This window comes from Epinephelus moara, chromosome 5 (assembly GCF_006386435.1).
Source record: "Epinephelus moara isolate mb chromosome 5, YSFRI_EMoa_1.0, whole genome shotgun sequence".
Classification (NCBI taxonomy): domain Eukaryota; kingdom Metazoa; phylum Chordata; class Actinopteri; order Perciformes; family Serranidae; genus Epinephelus; species Epinephelus moara.
Genome location: NC_065510.1, coordinates 13,107,114 through 13,122,788, shown reverse-complemented (window position 1 = coordinate 13,122,788; position 15,675 = coordinate 13,107,114). Strand labels below are relative to the sequence as shown.

General features: G+C 40.2%; 1 protein-coding gene across 2 annotated transcripts; it reads right to left on the bottom strand.

Annotated features, from left to right (window-relative positions):
* Nucleotides 1-95: 95 nt before the first annotated feature.
* On the bottom strand, nucleotides 96-11,676 carry asb5b (ankyrin repeat and SOCS box containing 5b). Of its 2 annotated transcripts, none has more exons than XM_050045456.1 (7): nucleotides 11,494-11,676; nucleotides 6,203-6,282; nucleotides 4,307-4,414; nucleotides 3,983-4,136; nucleotides 2,552-2,686; nucleotides 1,632-1,823; nucleotides 96-1,527 (listed from the first exon to the last, which is right to left on the bottom strand). In XM_050045456.1, exons 1-7 carry the CDS (start codon nucleotides 11,612-11,614, stop codon nucleotides 1,400-1,402), a joined length of 918 nt encoding a protein of 305 aa, XP_049901413.1. In that variant the 5' UTR covers nucleotides 11,615-11,676; the 3' UTR covers nucleotides 96-1,399. The 2 variants fall into 2 exon arrangements, with proteins under 2 accessions (XP_049901413.1, XP_049901412.1); XM_050045455.1 differs by lacking the exon at nucleotides 11,494-11,676 and adding an exon at nucleotides 7,736-8,131.
* Between the last annotated feature and the right edge of the window lie 3,999 nt (nucleotides 11,677-15,675).

The window sequence follows — 15,675 nt, the reverse complement described above, 5'->3', positions numbered from 1 at the left end:
CTGGCCCTTTATACTGTTTTGGCAAACTGATACTGTAACCCTTGTGTGTGCTCACTGCGGTGATGGGTGAGACTAATACACAGCTCAGTGAGGTCACATCATGGATCATTTATTGGTATTTACATATACATAGACACGTGAAGTCCAGCACTTGCCGAAGGAAAATAAATTCCAATATGTACAAAATGATGTATTGTGCGTTACCAACATAAAGAGCTAAAATTAATTCACAGTTGATCAGCTGTCATTATCAGTCAGACAATAATCTGTCAGGGAAAATTTAAAGGTCCAGTGTGTAGGATTGAGGGGGATATATTGGCAAAAATAAAATACAATATGTATGTTTTTTTTTAGCATATAATCACCTGAAAATAAGAATTGATGTGTTTTCGTTACCTTAAAATGAGCCTCATCCATGGAGTCCAACATGTTGCACCGCCATGTTTCTACAGTATCCCAGCTTTAGATAGGGCCATTTGCATTTTTGCATTGGCTACTGTAGTTAACAGCCCCTCCATGACAAGCAGCATCAGGAATTTTTCAATGTTAAACTGCCCTTTTTTTTGTGTGTTTTTACTATGATAAATCACCGGGTGCATTTGTTTTGGAGAGGAAGAGACCTCTACAGATAATTCAGCTCCCAGTAAACCCCTCCTCAACATCTGGATCTTAAGTTAGACAAAAAGAGGTTTAAATCATCTGTTCCGCTTGTTTTGGAGAGGAAGAGACCTCCAAAGATAATTCAGCCCACAATAAAAACCTCCTGAATGTCTGGATCAGATAAAAGGTTAGCACACATTAAGTTATCAGAGAAAAAAGGTGAGCACACATTAGCAGGGGCTGGGCTAGCGGCTGGTCTCCGACGTGCTAAACATCATGGGAGAAACACACAAAACAGCTCTATTGAGTGTTCTTAGTGGTTTAAATCTCCATGTCCATTTGTTTTGGAGAGGAGGAGACCTATGCGGATAATTTGGGTCCCACTAAAAACCTCCTGAACAATGAACACTGAAGGAATTCTAACTGGGAGAAGTTTCAGCAGCTTGCAATCTGCAATCCACACCACCAGGTGGCACTAAATCCCCCTAAATCTTTCACTCTGTTCCTTTAAGTCCTAGTAAGTAGACATTTGAAATGAACAGAGATTGTCTCAATTACGGCAACACAAAGGCAACACTATGTAGCAGAGCACAGTGTGCAGCAGAGTAAATCTTAGGTGTTTTTTGATGTGATGACACTGTAGAAGCCAAACTCAACCATACAGTTTAAAACATTGTGATATGTTATTTTAAAATGTGGTTAACAAGGGACTTGGCACATCCAAATTTAAAATGTCAAAGAAATGGCATCTGAATTGTAGCTGCTTTTCCCTGTCATTCTGCATGTGTGCATCATCATCCTATGTGTACTCCAGATACTGAGTGAGCAGCGAGGGAAGAGGAAGGAGAGGCAGCAGCGTCAGTCTGGATCGACCAATCAGATTCCTGATCTGGAGACGACACAGCTGGCGGAGACTCCTAGGAGAAACTAGAGAGAGATAGAGACAGAGTGATTTCCTGTAACTGTTGTGATACAGCTCAGCTTGAATTTCAAGTGGGTCCACGCATCAGTGCTGAGAGTCACTGCAGTACCTTCAAATGTCAGCAGCAGCTGTTGTGTTTTTCCACCAGCAGGCGCTACCTCCACAGGCCGCTGATTGTTACTGTCTCTGACGTTGACATCCGCTCCGTAGTCCAGTAACACTGACACCTGATCAGCATTGTCCTGTCTGACAGCGGCATGCAGAGGGCTGTCACCTCCTCTGCCTACATTAACATTCGCTCCTGGAGGAGACAAGGACAAAGGAGAGGAGAGAAGGTGTTACATGTTAAATTTTGTCATAGTGCAGGTAGAATAGAGGTGAACAAGGATTTGAAGTAGAATTTGACCCTTTATTCGAGTTTAGATAATCTCTCAAGACAGATTCTGCAATCTACATTGTAGAATTTTTTTTCTTTTTTTTTAACGATGGATTTCCAGATTGGAGTTTAGATGAATATAAGCAAACATAACGTCTTCACATAGGAAGAGCCTACAGTGGTGGATCACAACCTGAGGGTCCCAAAACATCCTGAGGGCTCACAGGTTGATTAAGAAATGTTTTTGTCATCTAACTTTTTAGCATTTTTCTTGTTTAACATTTCATAACATTCACTCCTTCAAACCTCTATTAATCCTTCAACAGACAACCTCAGAAGGGAATAATGGCCACAGTAAGGTGATGAAGAGAGATAAATAAACAACAGTTGCATTGGCAATACTTACACCAAAACATTCCCTTTAAAGTGAAAGGGTTTCTAGTACTGCAGACTGAAGATCACTGCTCACTCTGCAGGATTAATTTAGCAAAGCTTTGAGCACACTGGCTAAAGCTGCTCATTTTCTGGACAAGAAATACCCCCCACACACAAAACAATCATAGAAAACTGTGGTACGCCTGCTCCAGTACGTAACACAGATACAGGTGTGCTACAAGTTTAAATAAAAGGAAATTGTAGTAAATAAGACTCACCTCTGTGTAGCAGAATCTTTGAGCAGGCTGTGTGCTGGTTTAAACAGCTCATGTAGAGAGGAGAGCCCAAGTGGGACACCTCATAGTCTGGATCTGCTCCATGAGACAGCAGGGACTCGACACACTGACTATTACCTGCACACACACACAATGATGAAACATTCACAAACGTTCTGATGAAGTAAAATGTTTGAATTGAGTTACTGAGTTAAAGTGATTGAGTTAAGTTCTAAAGTAGTGCCACTGTGCTCTCTGTTATGAAGCATGAGGTTCCTCTAATGGCCACTTGAGGCTGGCTCCAAGAGCGAGTCAATCCCCATAGTTAAAATGTCCAACTTTACAGCAGAAATAAACATGTTAACAGCCTGGTACAAAAACAGTTTTAGTCTCTGTAGCTAAATTCCACATTCATAGCAACTGTAGGGGAGTGATTTTTTATGAAACTCACCACTTTAAATGTTATTAAGACTTAAAGTTATGCATAATTAAGGCAGTGGCTGCTTTGAGTCACAGTTGGATGCTGTCCTTACCACGGTGACAAAGCTGGCTATGTCACCTTGGTGTAACCCCAGATTCACAGAGTATAGGCGTAGCTAGCTGTTGCTATTTCAGTATGTTTTCAGTTCTTTAAAGTTAATCATAAAGTTTTGGCTGCCTAAAAAAGTCTTGTTAAGGGTCTGGTTGTACTAAAAGACCCTATAAAGGAGTCAGACATTCAGTTTTACCGTTAAATACATTTTGTTTACTGTTTTTGAGCCTTTCACTAATAAAAATCAGTATTAGCATTAAAATTATTAAAATTAACCATAGCTGTAAATGCACAGTGCTAACTGAGCTAGGGTTAGGGTTAGCTCCACCCTCTCGTCCAAATGTGGTAACTTCTGGCTCCAAAAATCCAAGATGGCGACGGCCAAAATGCCAACCTCAAGGGATAATAACATGGATGTATAAAGAGAGCTGGATACAGCGTCAGAGGCGGAGCCGTGTTTATTCCTATGACAGCTGCTCATGCACATGAAGCCAAAAAAAAAAAAAAAGGCTCTATTTCCACGTTATGAAATTACCCGGATCTTCCACATCGTGGGGCCCATAGAGCAAGAGTTTTAGAGACTTCCGTCGGCTGAGTGGCTAACTATCAGTTTAGTGCTCCGGTTACTTGAATGAGGTGACATCATGTTGACTACGTCCATTATTTTATTTGTCTATGAACCTGACCTATAAATGTCGTAGCAACCTTTAGCTGATCATTTTCATTTTGAAAATGCCACCATGCACAAATGAGATGAGTCATTCAGCCATATTCAACAAGATTCTGGTGATGGGGTGACGCCTGGACACACAGAGAAATCCAACTATGAATACATATAACCCTCTGGATACTGAGCTGTTACTGTCAAAAATACACTGCATACAAGGGTCCTGTTTTGTTACCTCTCTTGCAGGCTTCGTGAAGAGCCGAGGGGAAGTGTGTGTGTGTGGTGTGTGTGTGCGCTCCATTCTGCAGCAGCAGCTCCAGACAGCCGACACTCCCAGAGGTGCAACAGTTGTACAGAGGAGTGACACCATCGATGGTCGTGGCATTCACCTGGACACACACAATACAGAACAGTCACTACATCTGAAAATACACACACGCGAACACACACTGGTGTATAAATGAAGGTCAGCAGCTGTTGGATGACAGTTATACTGTGTTTTAGGGCGGACACACTGTGAACATATAATAATGGTGGTGATAAGAGGAAGAATACTCACATTAGCTCTGGCGTTTATTAATGCTCTGACACAGGCTACGTGTCCCGACAGGCAGGCTTCATGGAGAGGGGTCACATGATCGATGGTGACAATGTTGGCGTGATATCCCTAAAAAAAAATCAAAGTACACAGCATTATGACTGGAGGTGTTTAGGAAGCACACTGCCTTGTTTGAATCAGTCCGTCTGTTTGACTTGTGTCTGATTTGCATGAATTCGGAGTAAATTATAGTGACTGGAGTGTTGGCTCATTTCCCAGAATCCCAGACTTCTGTCTTCAGGGCATGATTCTCTCTGTCAAACTCTGTGTAATACTGGTTCTTTATGTACACCATTAGCAGTGAGCAAACATAATCATTGCACAACTTTTCTTCATAGATTATTTTACTAAAACACATTTTTTTGGATCATAATAATACATTTTCCCGAGCAGTAGAAACTGGTGGCTCCTCACTTGCAGTTTATTGCACACATCAGCTGTACTTTTTATCATTGCTGCATCAGCTGTTGCATTAAAACTCATTTAAAACAGGCTTGTCTTTCTTCACAACCTAGAAAAGCATCTTAGATATAGTTTTCTACAATGCACTCAACACCTTTGGAGAAAAATAACCTGTAAAGGGAGTTATTAAGTCACATCTAGTGGTTTATCTGTCAAATTCAATTGGCAATGTGGCAATATAGTATGTGAGGCACGATAATTTGATGTATTCAGGACTTCTTCTGGTGATTGCTGTATAATTATGCATCAGAAAAACATTCCTGTGTAGTTTTTAGTCCCCAGTTGTTAGTCTGTTTCTTATTTCTTTTCTATTTTCTTTTCCTCTTCATGTTTTAAAGGTCTTCATATGGTGTTGCTTTTACTGATGCAGTTTATGTTCACTCTCTTTAAGGCAGTAAATAAAAAAATACAAAAAAAAAGAAAAATGAATTGATTAAAAAGGGGATCTTGTTGAGGGATGTGAGTTAAAATGCACTGTCATCTTTGTGCCGGAAGTATGAATAGCATGAATGATCATGAAGCATGAAGCTTGCCAAGTATGTCAGTGCATACACAGACCAACATCAAGTGACACAGAATGTTTAAGGCAGACAGAAATGGCATTTTCACACTTTAGTAGAACACAGCCAGGGTCATTTCTTAATTTATTCTTGTTTGGAAGGGATGTCATCATCACAAGTTTGTCAATATGTGTGATATTAATGCAGAACTGTGGATCGATTACAGAAAACTTGGGACACAGCTGAAGACAAGCTGAAATCTACAAAGGGAAAACCCAACATAAAGAGAATTTCCACCAACTTAGTCACATTATTTAGTCTTTGACAGTCAGGAAGGAGTTGGGACATTACGACTGAGTAAATACACCAGAAGACACACTGAAGCAGTGGTCAGTAATTGCTGGAGCTCTGGAGGTAGGCAACCATGCAAATCCCACAAGAATACCAACTGTGTTCTCTTTTATCAAAACAAATTTGGACGCCAATTTGCATTGAACAGGCCAAAAAAAGGCAGAAAAAGCTCAGAGTTAGGTGAGATCCTGGATGGAGACGCTTAAAGGACTGTATAGCCTACAGAGGGAAATGGAGCTGAGTGAATTTTGTAAAACAAAGCTAACTTAAGGGGAAAAGTTTTATTTACTGCTGTGTCTCCCTGGGGTGAAATGAATGACATCATTGGATGCCGATGTCAATTATAAATAGTGAACATCTTTAAAACCATCTAAGAACAACTGGCAGCAACTGGATCTTAAGACTTCACATTAGACTCTTAACATAACACACACTATACCATTTTATCTGCAGACTATGACCACCTGACTATGACAACTGACACTGCTTCAGACGCAATGTGTGTGTGTGTGTGTGTGTGTGTGTGTTTGTGTAAGGATGTTACCTGGGCCAGCAGAGTGCGCAGGGCGAGCAGCCGACCCTGAGAAGCTGCTTCATGGAGAGGGGAGCGATCTGCCCACGACCCTGGACACACAAACATACACATAGATAAGAAAACAGAATAAACAGTTTTGTTACAAGTGTAGCAAAATATACCTTTTCAGCACCACACTTATATTTATCATGCTCATTCTCCAATGTTCCATTATTATGGTACAATTTCTGACTTTGGTGTCTCCCAGTGGTTGTATCTGTCTACTTCTTGCCGTATGGAAAGAACACAGAAAAGATGCAGCTCGGACTCACGGGATGAAAAACAGCTTCGCCTGGGCTGTGGTACAATTAAATAGTGCTAATGATATTTATCTGCCCTTTTTAATTGTTTAATTGCACCGTACACAAGTATATCTATCTATCTATCTATCTATCTATCTATCTATCTATCTATCTATCTATCTAGACACTGTGATAGACAGCAAAGTATGGTGGGGATCTTCTACTGATTTTTTATCTTATAACCCCCGTAACTAGGCGCAGGGAAAAAAATTGATACAGCTCAATACCAGGATATTGTGTGTGGCAATATTGTCTTGATACTCAACGCCAAGTATCAATTTTTTATTAGATTAATTATTGATATTACAAATACAATCTAGTATTTTAGTAGCCTACTACAATAATAAAATCAATTGCATGTTCAGTCCACTGGATACACTTTGCTGCAATAAAAATGACTGAGATGAACAAACTGACAACTTTATTAGATAAAACAGACGCTGAAAAGTTTTCCTTCAAAGACATAATTTACAGTTGAAAACAAGTAATAAATCACAATATGTCTTTTCACAATACTCAGCTTATCTTAAAACCTGCTGTCGCATTCATTTTGAAGACACTATCATCAAATAAACAGTCTACAGGGGCTTTAAAAATTATTTTTGGGGCATGTGTCATCCTTCAAAAACCGGTACCATTTTTCTGGGTGCACCCAGAAATGACCTTTTCAATTATTGCTGGAGCTTTAAACAACACTTATGGATTAACAGGAGGATACTAACAAAGTCGGAGGCACCGAGTTTAGTTGAATTTTACCAAAAAAATAAACTGCTACAGAGCAAGCATCAAATTAAATATATATCCAACTTCTCCTGTCTCATTTAGCAAATATATTTCTCACTCCACCTTTTTGTTGCATAAAATATTGTGATGGGTGAGTGATTTTCATTCACATTAGAGGTGGACTGCAGAGGGCGCCCCGGACGTCATCGGCGTCTGTGTAAGAGACTACCAACCATGGACCACACAGTCCCTGGCTGTTGCTTGATAGCCATCTAAATTACATAAAATTAATAAATGGGATATGCTAACATTACACAAAATTCTACATGTAGTTTGAATTATTTCTTTCAATCAAATAATCAGGGCTTCAGTGTTGCTCCTTGTGGTTACATTTAGTGCTAGTGAGCTTTATTTAAACAGCTGTGGCATCAGTAAAGTATACACCACATTAACACAGACAGTCTTAGCTACAACATACCCATATCTCCGTCTCCCCACGGCGCAGCCTGCCACCAGTCGATATCAGTCATTTTGAATGAAGTGGAAGCGAATGGACCTCCACACTTCTGCTTGTCCTTATGTAGAGTCTTTCACACTGACAGATCACCTTACTGGCTGCACTGAACACTGACAGCACACTGCAAATACTAATAATAACCTAGCTTACAAGCTAACTGAACAAGTAGCTGTGTAACTGACTGCCTGCTTCAGTCAGAGGCAGAACTAACCTGTATCTGTTTAAACCAGCTAACCCACGACTCAATCTGCTGTAAACTGCCATGAAAAACATGTTTGAAAGGCTTCTTATTCTCATCTAATCTGCTGAGGCTGTCACAGAGGCAGCAGCCATATTTAGATGGTCTCTGACCTCCTCCTGGTGGTGCACAATAGCAGCCATTTTGGAAAGGTCATAAGCAGCAACAACACAGATGACCTCCCTCTTTACCTCACACAGTAACTACCTGTCCAAATGTCATCCTCATTTATTCCTCATTTATATGTATTCAAAAACAGACATTTCATTAGCTCAGATCCAGTTCAGTCTGGAATAGATGAATTTGCAGGGGGTATATAACAGGAATATTCGCTCCCTGCAGATACTGAATGTGCATCAGAACAAATGGGCAGCACTGCAGCATGCAACTGAATAACAAACACAGCCAGGCTCTGTCCCGTACCCACCCTGCACCTCTCACTTCTTATAAATGATTTCAGCATGGCCAGGACATGCAGCTGTAACAGGGTGTCTATGAGCATCAGACACTTAAATGTAATGTAAAGACCTTTTTAGGTATTTTTAACCAAATTTAAGAGTAATTTTTTGGACAAATTATATTTTTCTTGCAGATAAAAGTAAGTAGTATATGTGTGGTCCTGTGCAGAGGTAGGTTCTATGTAGGAATATGGTTATTAGAGTGAGTTATGTTAATCTACATTTTACAGGCAGGTAAGTATAAGGTAAAAAAACACACAGTTTGGTTCAGTAGTAGGTTTGAATATTTGTAACATCAGAAATATGGATTTTCATGAAGGACAGCTTTAATTATTTTGGCTAGAAAAAAAGAAAGATAGCTAAATGAAATTGGATTACATTTTGCGGCAATGAAGCCCTCACTAATTCAAGTTTAAGACTATTTAATGACTTTTAAGGCCTAATATTTATAAACTGAATTTAAGATATTTTAGGACTCTTTAAAAGACCTGCAGACACCCTGTGTAAGCCTTCACAGCAGTGATGGAGGAGAAGTCATGAGCTGTTTAGTACAGCAGAGTGATGGATTGGCTTGATATTGCCCAAAAGTCACATGTAATTCTGTCACTGTTTATTTATTTTTTATTTACTTTATTAATCCCCGAGGGGAAATTAAATTTTTCACTCTGTTGTCAATTACACACAGGTCCAAACACACACATGCACAAACTGGACCTATACATGCACTAAGTGGAGAGATGTCAGAGTGGGCTGCCCATGACAGGCGCTCCGAGCGGTTGGGGGGTTTGGTGCCTTGCTCAGGGGCACCTCAGCAGTGCCCAGGAGGTGAACTGGCACCTCTCCAGCCACCAGTCCACGCTCCATATTTTGGTCCGGACGGGGACTTGAACAGGCGACCCTCCGGTTCCCAACCCATATTGACTGAGCTACTGCCGCATCCATCTCTACGACATCAGCTACTACCTTATTGTAGAACTGAACCGTCCTGAATCATACTGAAAATGCCTGCATGTTGTTATAATAATATATCATGACTTTATTATTACGTTTTAAGGCAAAACAGACTTTTGTTTTAAATGGCTAAAACATTGTTGTGTCAGGAAGCATTCAGTCATAACAGGCAGTAATGTCATTTTGCTCACTCTGTTACTAGCTTGCACACAAATCTCAGGATGTCAAGAAAAGTAGCTTTAAATCTAGATTAACATTGTCTGGTGCTGTTCCATATATCAAATTTCATTAAACATTAAACTGCAGGAAACTATGACAGTAATGATACTGCAGGCAGTTCAGAGCCCCTCTAGCACTCCTGAACACTGGCTGCAGAGAGTGGCTGGACACCAGGGGCGTAAATATAGTCAGTGCAGGCAGTGCGGTTGCACTGGGGCCCATGAAATAGGGGGGCCCATAGAGAGAGAGAGTGGGTCCTCCAACAATGTGTTCAGTGGAGAATGGGTGATTATGAGTGACTGCCAACTTGGACATATGCCTGTGTTCAAAGAATAACTCTCATTAATTTAAAACAGAGCCATTTGCTATATATGCTGTTGTAAAAGACAAAACCATCTTTGTCATGTGTTTTTTTCTTTTTTTTCTTTTTTGTAAAATAGTCAGTAGCATCTCTGACAAAATGATATGCTTATCATTAAATTAAATTAATGATTTCTTATTTTCTTCAGTATTTTTGGTCATACAGATATGTGCTAATGACTGTTGGATAAGACGTATGTTGATATTATCTTATGTCATGTGAGGAGATGATGCGTGCACTATAATCTGACCTTCCAGGAGGCTTTCCAACTCTGTCATATAATCTGAACAACACTAAGTACAGTCTCAATCAAACATGATACTCTCCTATGTCAATTGATAGTGCTGCAGATACAGTGCAGAATTTATTTTACTTTTTTTTCTAATTCAAGCTCGTGTAGATACAAAAAGACAGTGATAATTCAAGGGTAGGACACAGGTTATAGCAGTGATTCCATTTTGCTGCCTCGGTAGTGACCATCCTGAATAGTTAATGAAGGAGTTTAACTACTTTTTATTATAGCTCAGTTTTTGGTGTATCTTTAACTCAGTCCCAATCTTTAACTTTAACTTTCATCTCTATCTTTGCATCTGCTAACATTTGCTTAACACTGCTAGATGTTTTCCTGTTGTTTGCTTCGTGTTGGCTAGCCTACTGCCTGCATGCTTCTACTAATATTGTTTAATGCTACTTAATACTGTCCAGTTGCTTCATGTATTTTAAGCTTTTTGCCAGCTGCCAGCCTGCTTTAATGTTGTCATGTAGCTGTTTTACCATTAACCTCAATATTTTCTGATGCAACAGGTCAATTTTATTTTAGTTTAACCACAAATTTCCACTTGTCCACATAATTTTTGATTTTTGTGTTATGATGTCAAAATATTGTATGCTCTTATTAATTTAACTTAATTATTACTTAATTATCCTATTTATGATTGTTTGTATTTGATCCTTCTTAGTTTTTTTTTTCTTTGTGAAGCACTTTGGTCAACATTTGTTGTTTTTAAATGTGCCCTATTAATAAATCTGACTTGACTTAATTGAGTTGTATCTTTCCCTTTTATTGTTTTTTGTTTAGTATCTTGTCAGGGACTACAGATGAAAACTAGCCTTTTGGTTAATTCTGGCATGTTTATAGCAATTTTCTTTAATATGCACTGTCCCCAGAAGAGCACACTTTTATTATTTCCAGCCTCTTCCTTGTTCCCATTCCTATTTTCTTCTGCCTTCCACCTGTCGTTACTCCACAGATGGAGTCAGGCTGTCAGGAGTTGTAAATAATGGGAACATTAGTGTCAGGCCCCAGCATCAAATTCAAACATGACCCACAAACCTACTTATATAAAATGTTAAAACATTATTTATGTTATTACTTTTAATTCTTTACCAGCCTGTATTTTCTGCGTCTGACCACCGTCTGGAGAAACCCTCCACCTCCACCCAGCAGCGTAAACAACCTGCGCCTTGAACCACAGAGCAGCAGAGTACCGACCTTGGCTGGTCAAGATGCCCCAGCAAGCCTTCTTCCTCTCCGGGACGTGCTCAGGCAGCGGTCCGGGCTCGGCGCCTCTTTTCCGGGACATCTCCGGAGCTCTGGTCGGTACCTCTGGCATGCTGCCACGGCCGGACCTCACGCGCTCACAGCTCAAATAACACTGACTGCAGCAGAGGAGCGCGAGCCACAGAGGAGCGGGGTGAGGCAGGGCTGGGAGCGGGTGGAGGGATGTGATTGGCTGGACGGCTTTGTTTTTGTTGTGCTCGGCGCACATGACCATCTCACATGCGCGCCCACGTGTGGACGAGGGAAACTATTTTTAACCTTGAAGTGGACGACCTGCACACACACACACACACACACACACACACACACTATTAAGCCATGTGTGTGCGCGTGCATGCTCTGGCGTAGTGAATGCTAAGCTGTATCTGACAGCCTGATCCCATGTATACACTCAGTTGCTGCAGATTTGTCAGCTGCACACCCATGATGAGAATCTCCCGTTCCACCACATCCCAAAGGTGCTCTATTGGACTGAGATCTGGTGACTGTGGAGGCCATTGGAGTACAGTGAACTCATTGTCATGTTCAAGAAACCAGTTTGAGATGATTTGAGCTTTGTGACATGGTGCATTATCCTGCTGGAAGTAGCCATCAGAAGATGGGTACACTGTGGTCATAAAGGGATGGACACGGTCAGCAACAATACTCAGGTAGGCTGTGGTGTTTAAACCATGCTCAGTTGGTACTAAGGGGCCCAAAGTGTGCCAAGAAAATATCCCCCACACCATTACACCACCACCACCAGCCTGAACCGTTGATACAAGGCAGGATGGATCCATGCTTTCATGTTGTTTACACCAAATTCTGACCCTACCATCTGAATGTGGCAGCAGAAATCCAGACTCATCAGACCAGGCAACGTTTTTCCAATCTTCTATTGTCCAGTTTTGGTGAGCCTGTGTGAACTGTAGCCTCAGTTTCTGTTGTTAGCTGACAGGAGTGGCACCTGGTGTGGTCTTCTGCTGCTGTAGCCCATCTGCTTCAAGGTTGGACGTGTTGTTGGTTCAGAGATGGTCTTCTGCAGACCTTGGTTGTAACCAGTGGCTATTTGAGTTACTGTTGCCTTTCTATCATCTTGAACCAGTCTGGCCATTCTCCTCTGACCTCTGGCATCAACAAGGCATTTTCACCCAGAGAACTGCCGCTCACTGGATGTTACTCTTATTCGGATCATCCTCTGTAAACCCTAGAGATGGCTGTGTGTGAAAGTTTCTGAAATACTCAGACCAGCCAGTCTGGGACCAACAACCATGCCACATTCAAAGTCAGTTAAATTTCTTCCCCATTCTCATTCTCGGTTTGAACTTCAGCAGGTCATCTTCACCGTGTCTACATGCCTAAATGCACTGAGTTGCTGCCATGTGATTGGCTGATTAGCTATTTGTGTTAACAAACAGTTGAACAGGTGTACCTAATAAAGTGGCCGATGAGTGTATTTGAATCTTATAATGAAGGTAACACAGCCTTATTAAGTCTAAATTAGCTTATCAACATCACTAATAGGTCTAATCATTAATATGTTTTACCATATGGTGGCCACTCTGCAGTAAGGTATTCACGAATCTTTGGTACCTTGCAGCAAAAGTGAACAAATCTGTCTATGAACTGTTAAATCCAGTATTTTCCTCCAAGACTTTTCCTTTGTGGATTTGGAATCCACAGCTAGCTTTGCTTAAAAGACTCAAGACAAGCCACAGTGTAACGACTACTACCAATGAAAAAAGCCGCTAAGAGGCTGAGTAGGCTCTTAACCTACGATACCTACACCCTTGGATAGACAGACACTGTACAGTGATAGTGCCCAGTCAAATACGTACATTAGTGCAAATTACATAATGTTACAGGCTTTACGGTGGATGATTTTCTCTGTGTATTAAAAACATAAACAGTACAATGGATATATTTTTACCCAAAGAAGGAGGCAGAGGTTGGTTATGTAATGATGTAGAGTTAATATAGCATACGTAACAGATGCATGGCCACAGGGGTCTTAGAAGTCCAAGAACAGCAGATGGACAGATGGACCTGTGATTGAACTGATAAATGAATAGAATAAATAGATGTTTTCGCCCAGGTGAGCTGCCAATAGTTATACGAGGAACCCAAGGCTTCAGTGCAGGAGGAGTCTCGTCTTGCGTGATATGTAGGCCTACATGAAAGTGCACTGTTGTGGGCAGGAGGGAAGAGACTACATCCACCCTTACAAAGATACAGTAAAACATAAATATTCGATGTGAACTGGAGCAGTGTGTGACCAGTGAATCTATGTCCCTCTCTGTCATCGGGAGGCCCATTCAAAGACAACTTATCTGGCAAGAAAAGGAAACCATGAGGACAATAGCTACATTGTTAGTTCAATGCCAATATGATTTCACCTGCATAACCTGGTACAGTGGTGTAACTGAAAGAACAAAAGACAAGCTTCAAATACCTCAGGACAAAATAATGAGGGTCAGTCTACGCATATTAGCCCAAAACCATTTTAAGGAGCTGAAGTGGCGCCTGTTTAAGGTAGAATTCAACATCTAAACCTTATTATGGTCTATAAGAGTCTATGTCCAAATTATTTAACCAGGTAGTAACAGTATGTTTGTGACTCTCGTGGCCTGAATACAAAGGCTAGTGTTTCTGATTGGAAACAACCCAATCTAACGAGCATACAAGCACGTTCCTCTGCACAGGGGCTGAGGAGTGGAATAAAATACCAAATGAAATTTAACCTGCCCATTCTCTGAATACTTTAAAAAATGGATGCTGAGTAAGCTTGTAAAGTGAAACATATTTTCCAGGACAGGCCTATGTTTTTGGACTGGTTTCTGAATTTTGAGGGTTTTTCTGCTATCTTTTATGACTGCATAACATTACTCTAACTTTATGTCTTTGTGGTGTATTGGTGTAAAAATGAGATATTAGTAACATATACATGTAATTCACTATTCCTGCCAGGCTCCTAGCGTAGCAACAATGTGACTGTTTTGCGAATCCTGATACATTTTAGTACTGCATGCACATTTGTGTACGGTATTTCAATTTCAATGTGCACTCTCACTGACTGGACCAGATACACCAAATAACCAACATTAGTCCTGTATACAAAACAAGGCTTGGTAGGTAGGTAGTGCCCCCCCTACCACACACATGCAACAAGCAGTGTAACTTAAGCAGCAGCTGCTGTATATATAGAACAGAGATACTAACTGAATGTAGGTCAGACTTTGGCAGCCTCAGTCTGAATTTCATGTATACATTAAAACATATGAGGTTAATTCACAGAACTTAAATGTTGCAGTGCATTCGGTGTAAAATCAAGTGCAAAATCCAGTTTAATTTTAAAAGCAGAGGTCTTTGTATTTTGAGATTTTGAGAAGTAAACTATTATATAGTATCAAATAGTAACTAAAGGCAAAAACCAGTGCAATGACAAATGTAAAAAACTGTGAGGAAATATATGCACATGTTTCATAAAGCCCAACATAATATTATCATTATCTATCTAGGCTATTTATTTTAAAGTATTGGTACAAAAAGTGTTGTGTCAGACTATATCTGTATGATCTATGATGTTGTGATGTGTATGTGTGTGATGCAGCCAGGTGATCCTGGCATTTTTATTTCTATATTATACTTTTACGCTATTATTACACTCAGCTGTGAGGTCTGAGCCAGTTTAATTTAAGACTGGCAATTATGTTGATATTGACATTCGTGTCAAGAGGCTATTTGAATTAGTCAAATGGCACCAACTCTTGATCTAAGAGTACATTGTATTGAACTGCAATAACCATGCAATAAAACTCCATACACTGATAACAGGCTATAACACAGAACAGAAGGTTTATCTCAGTATTGACAAACAGCATCAAACAGGAAGTTGACCCTAAAGAGGTAAGAGAAATAAAATATGTTTCAGCTTCATTTTAATGTGAGTCTAACAACTGACTGACTGATATATTGTAGATATAAATGACATACAAACATGTATGATGTAGGCTAATACTATACCTAAATAAATATTTTTTAAACATATGTTTACTTTTTTTTTTTTTTTTTTTTAAATTAGGACGTTTTCTCGGTGTACCAATAAATTACCAATCCACAGTTAGGACTGTAGTG

What these genes read in the sequence shown, in the direction of transcription:
- asb5b (XM_050045456.1), bottom strand. Translation starts at nt 11,614, where the DNA reads ATGCCAGAGGTACCGACCAGAGCTCCGGAGATGTCCCGGAAAAGAGGC. An exon ending in TAATAAACGCCAGAGCTAAT is followed by an intron (nt 4,137 to 4,306) that starts GTGAGTATTCTT and finishes GTGTGTGTCCAG; the next exon opens with GTGAATGCCACGACCATCGA. An exon ending in AAAGATTCTGCTACACAGAG is followed by an intron (nt 1,824 to 2,551) that starts GTGAGTCTTATT and finishes TGTCTCCTCCAG; the next exon opens with GAGCGAATGTTAATGTAGGC.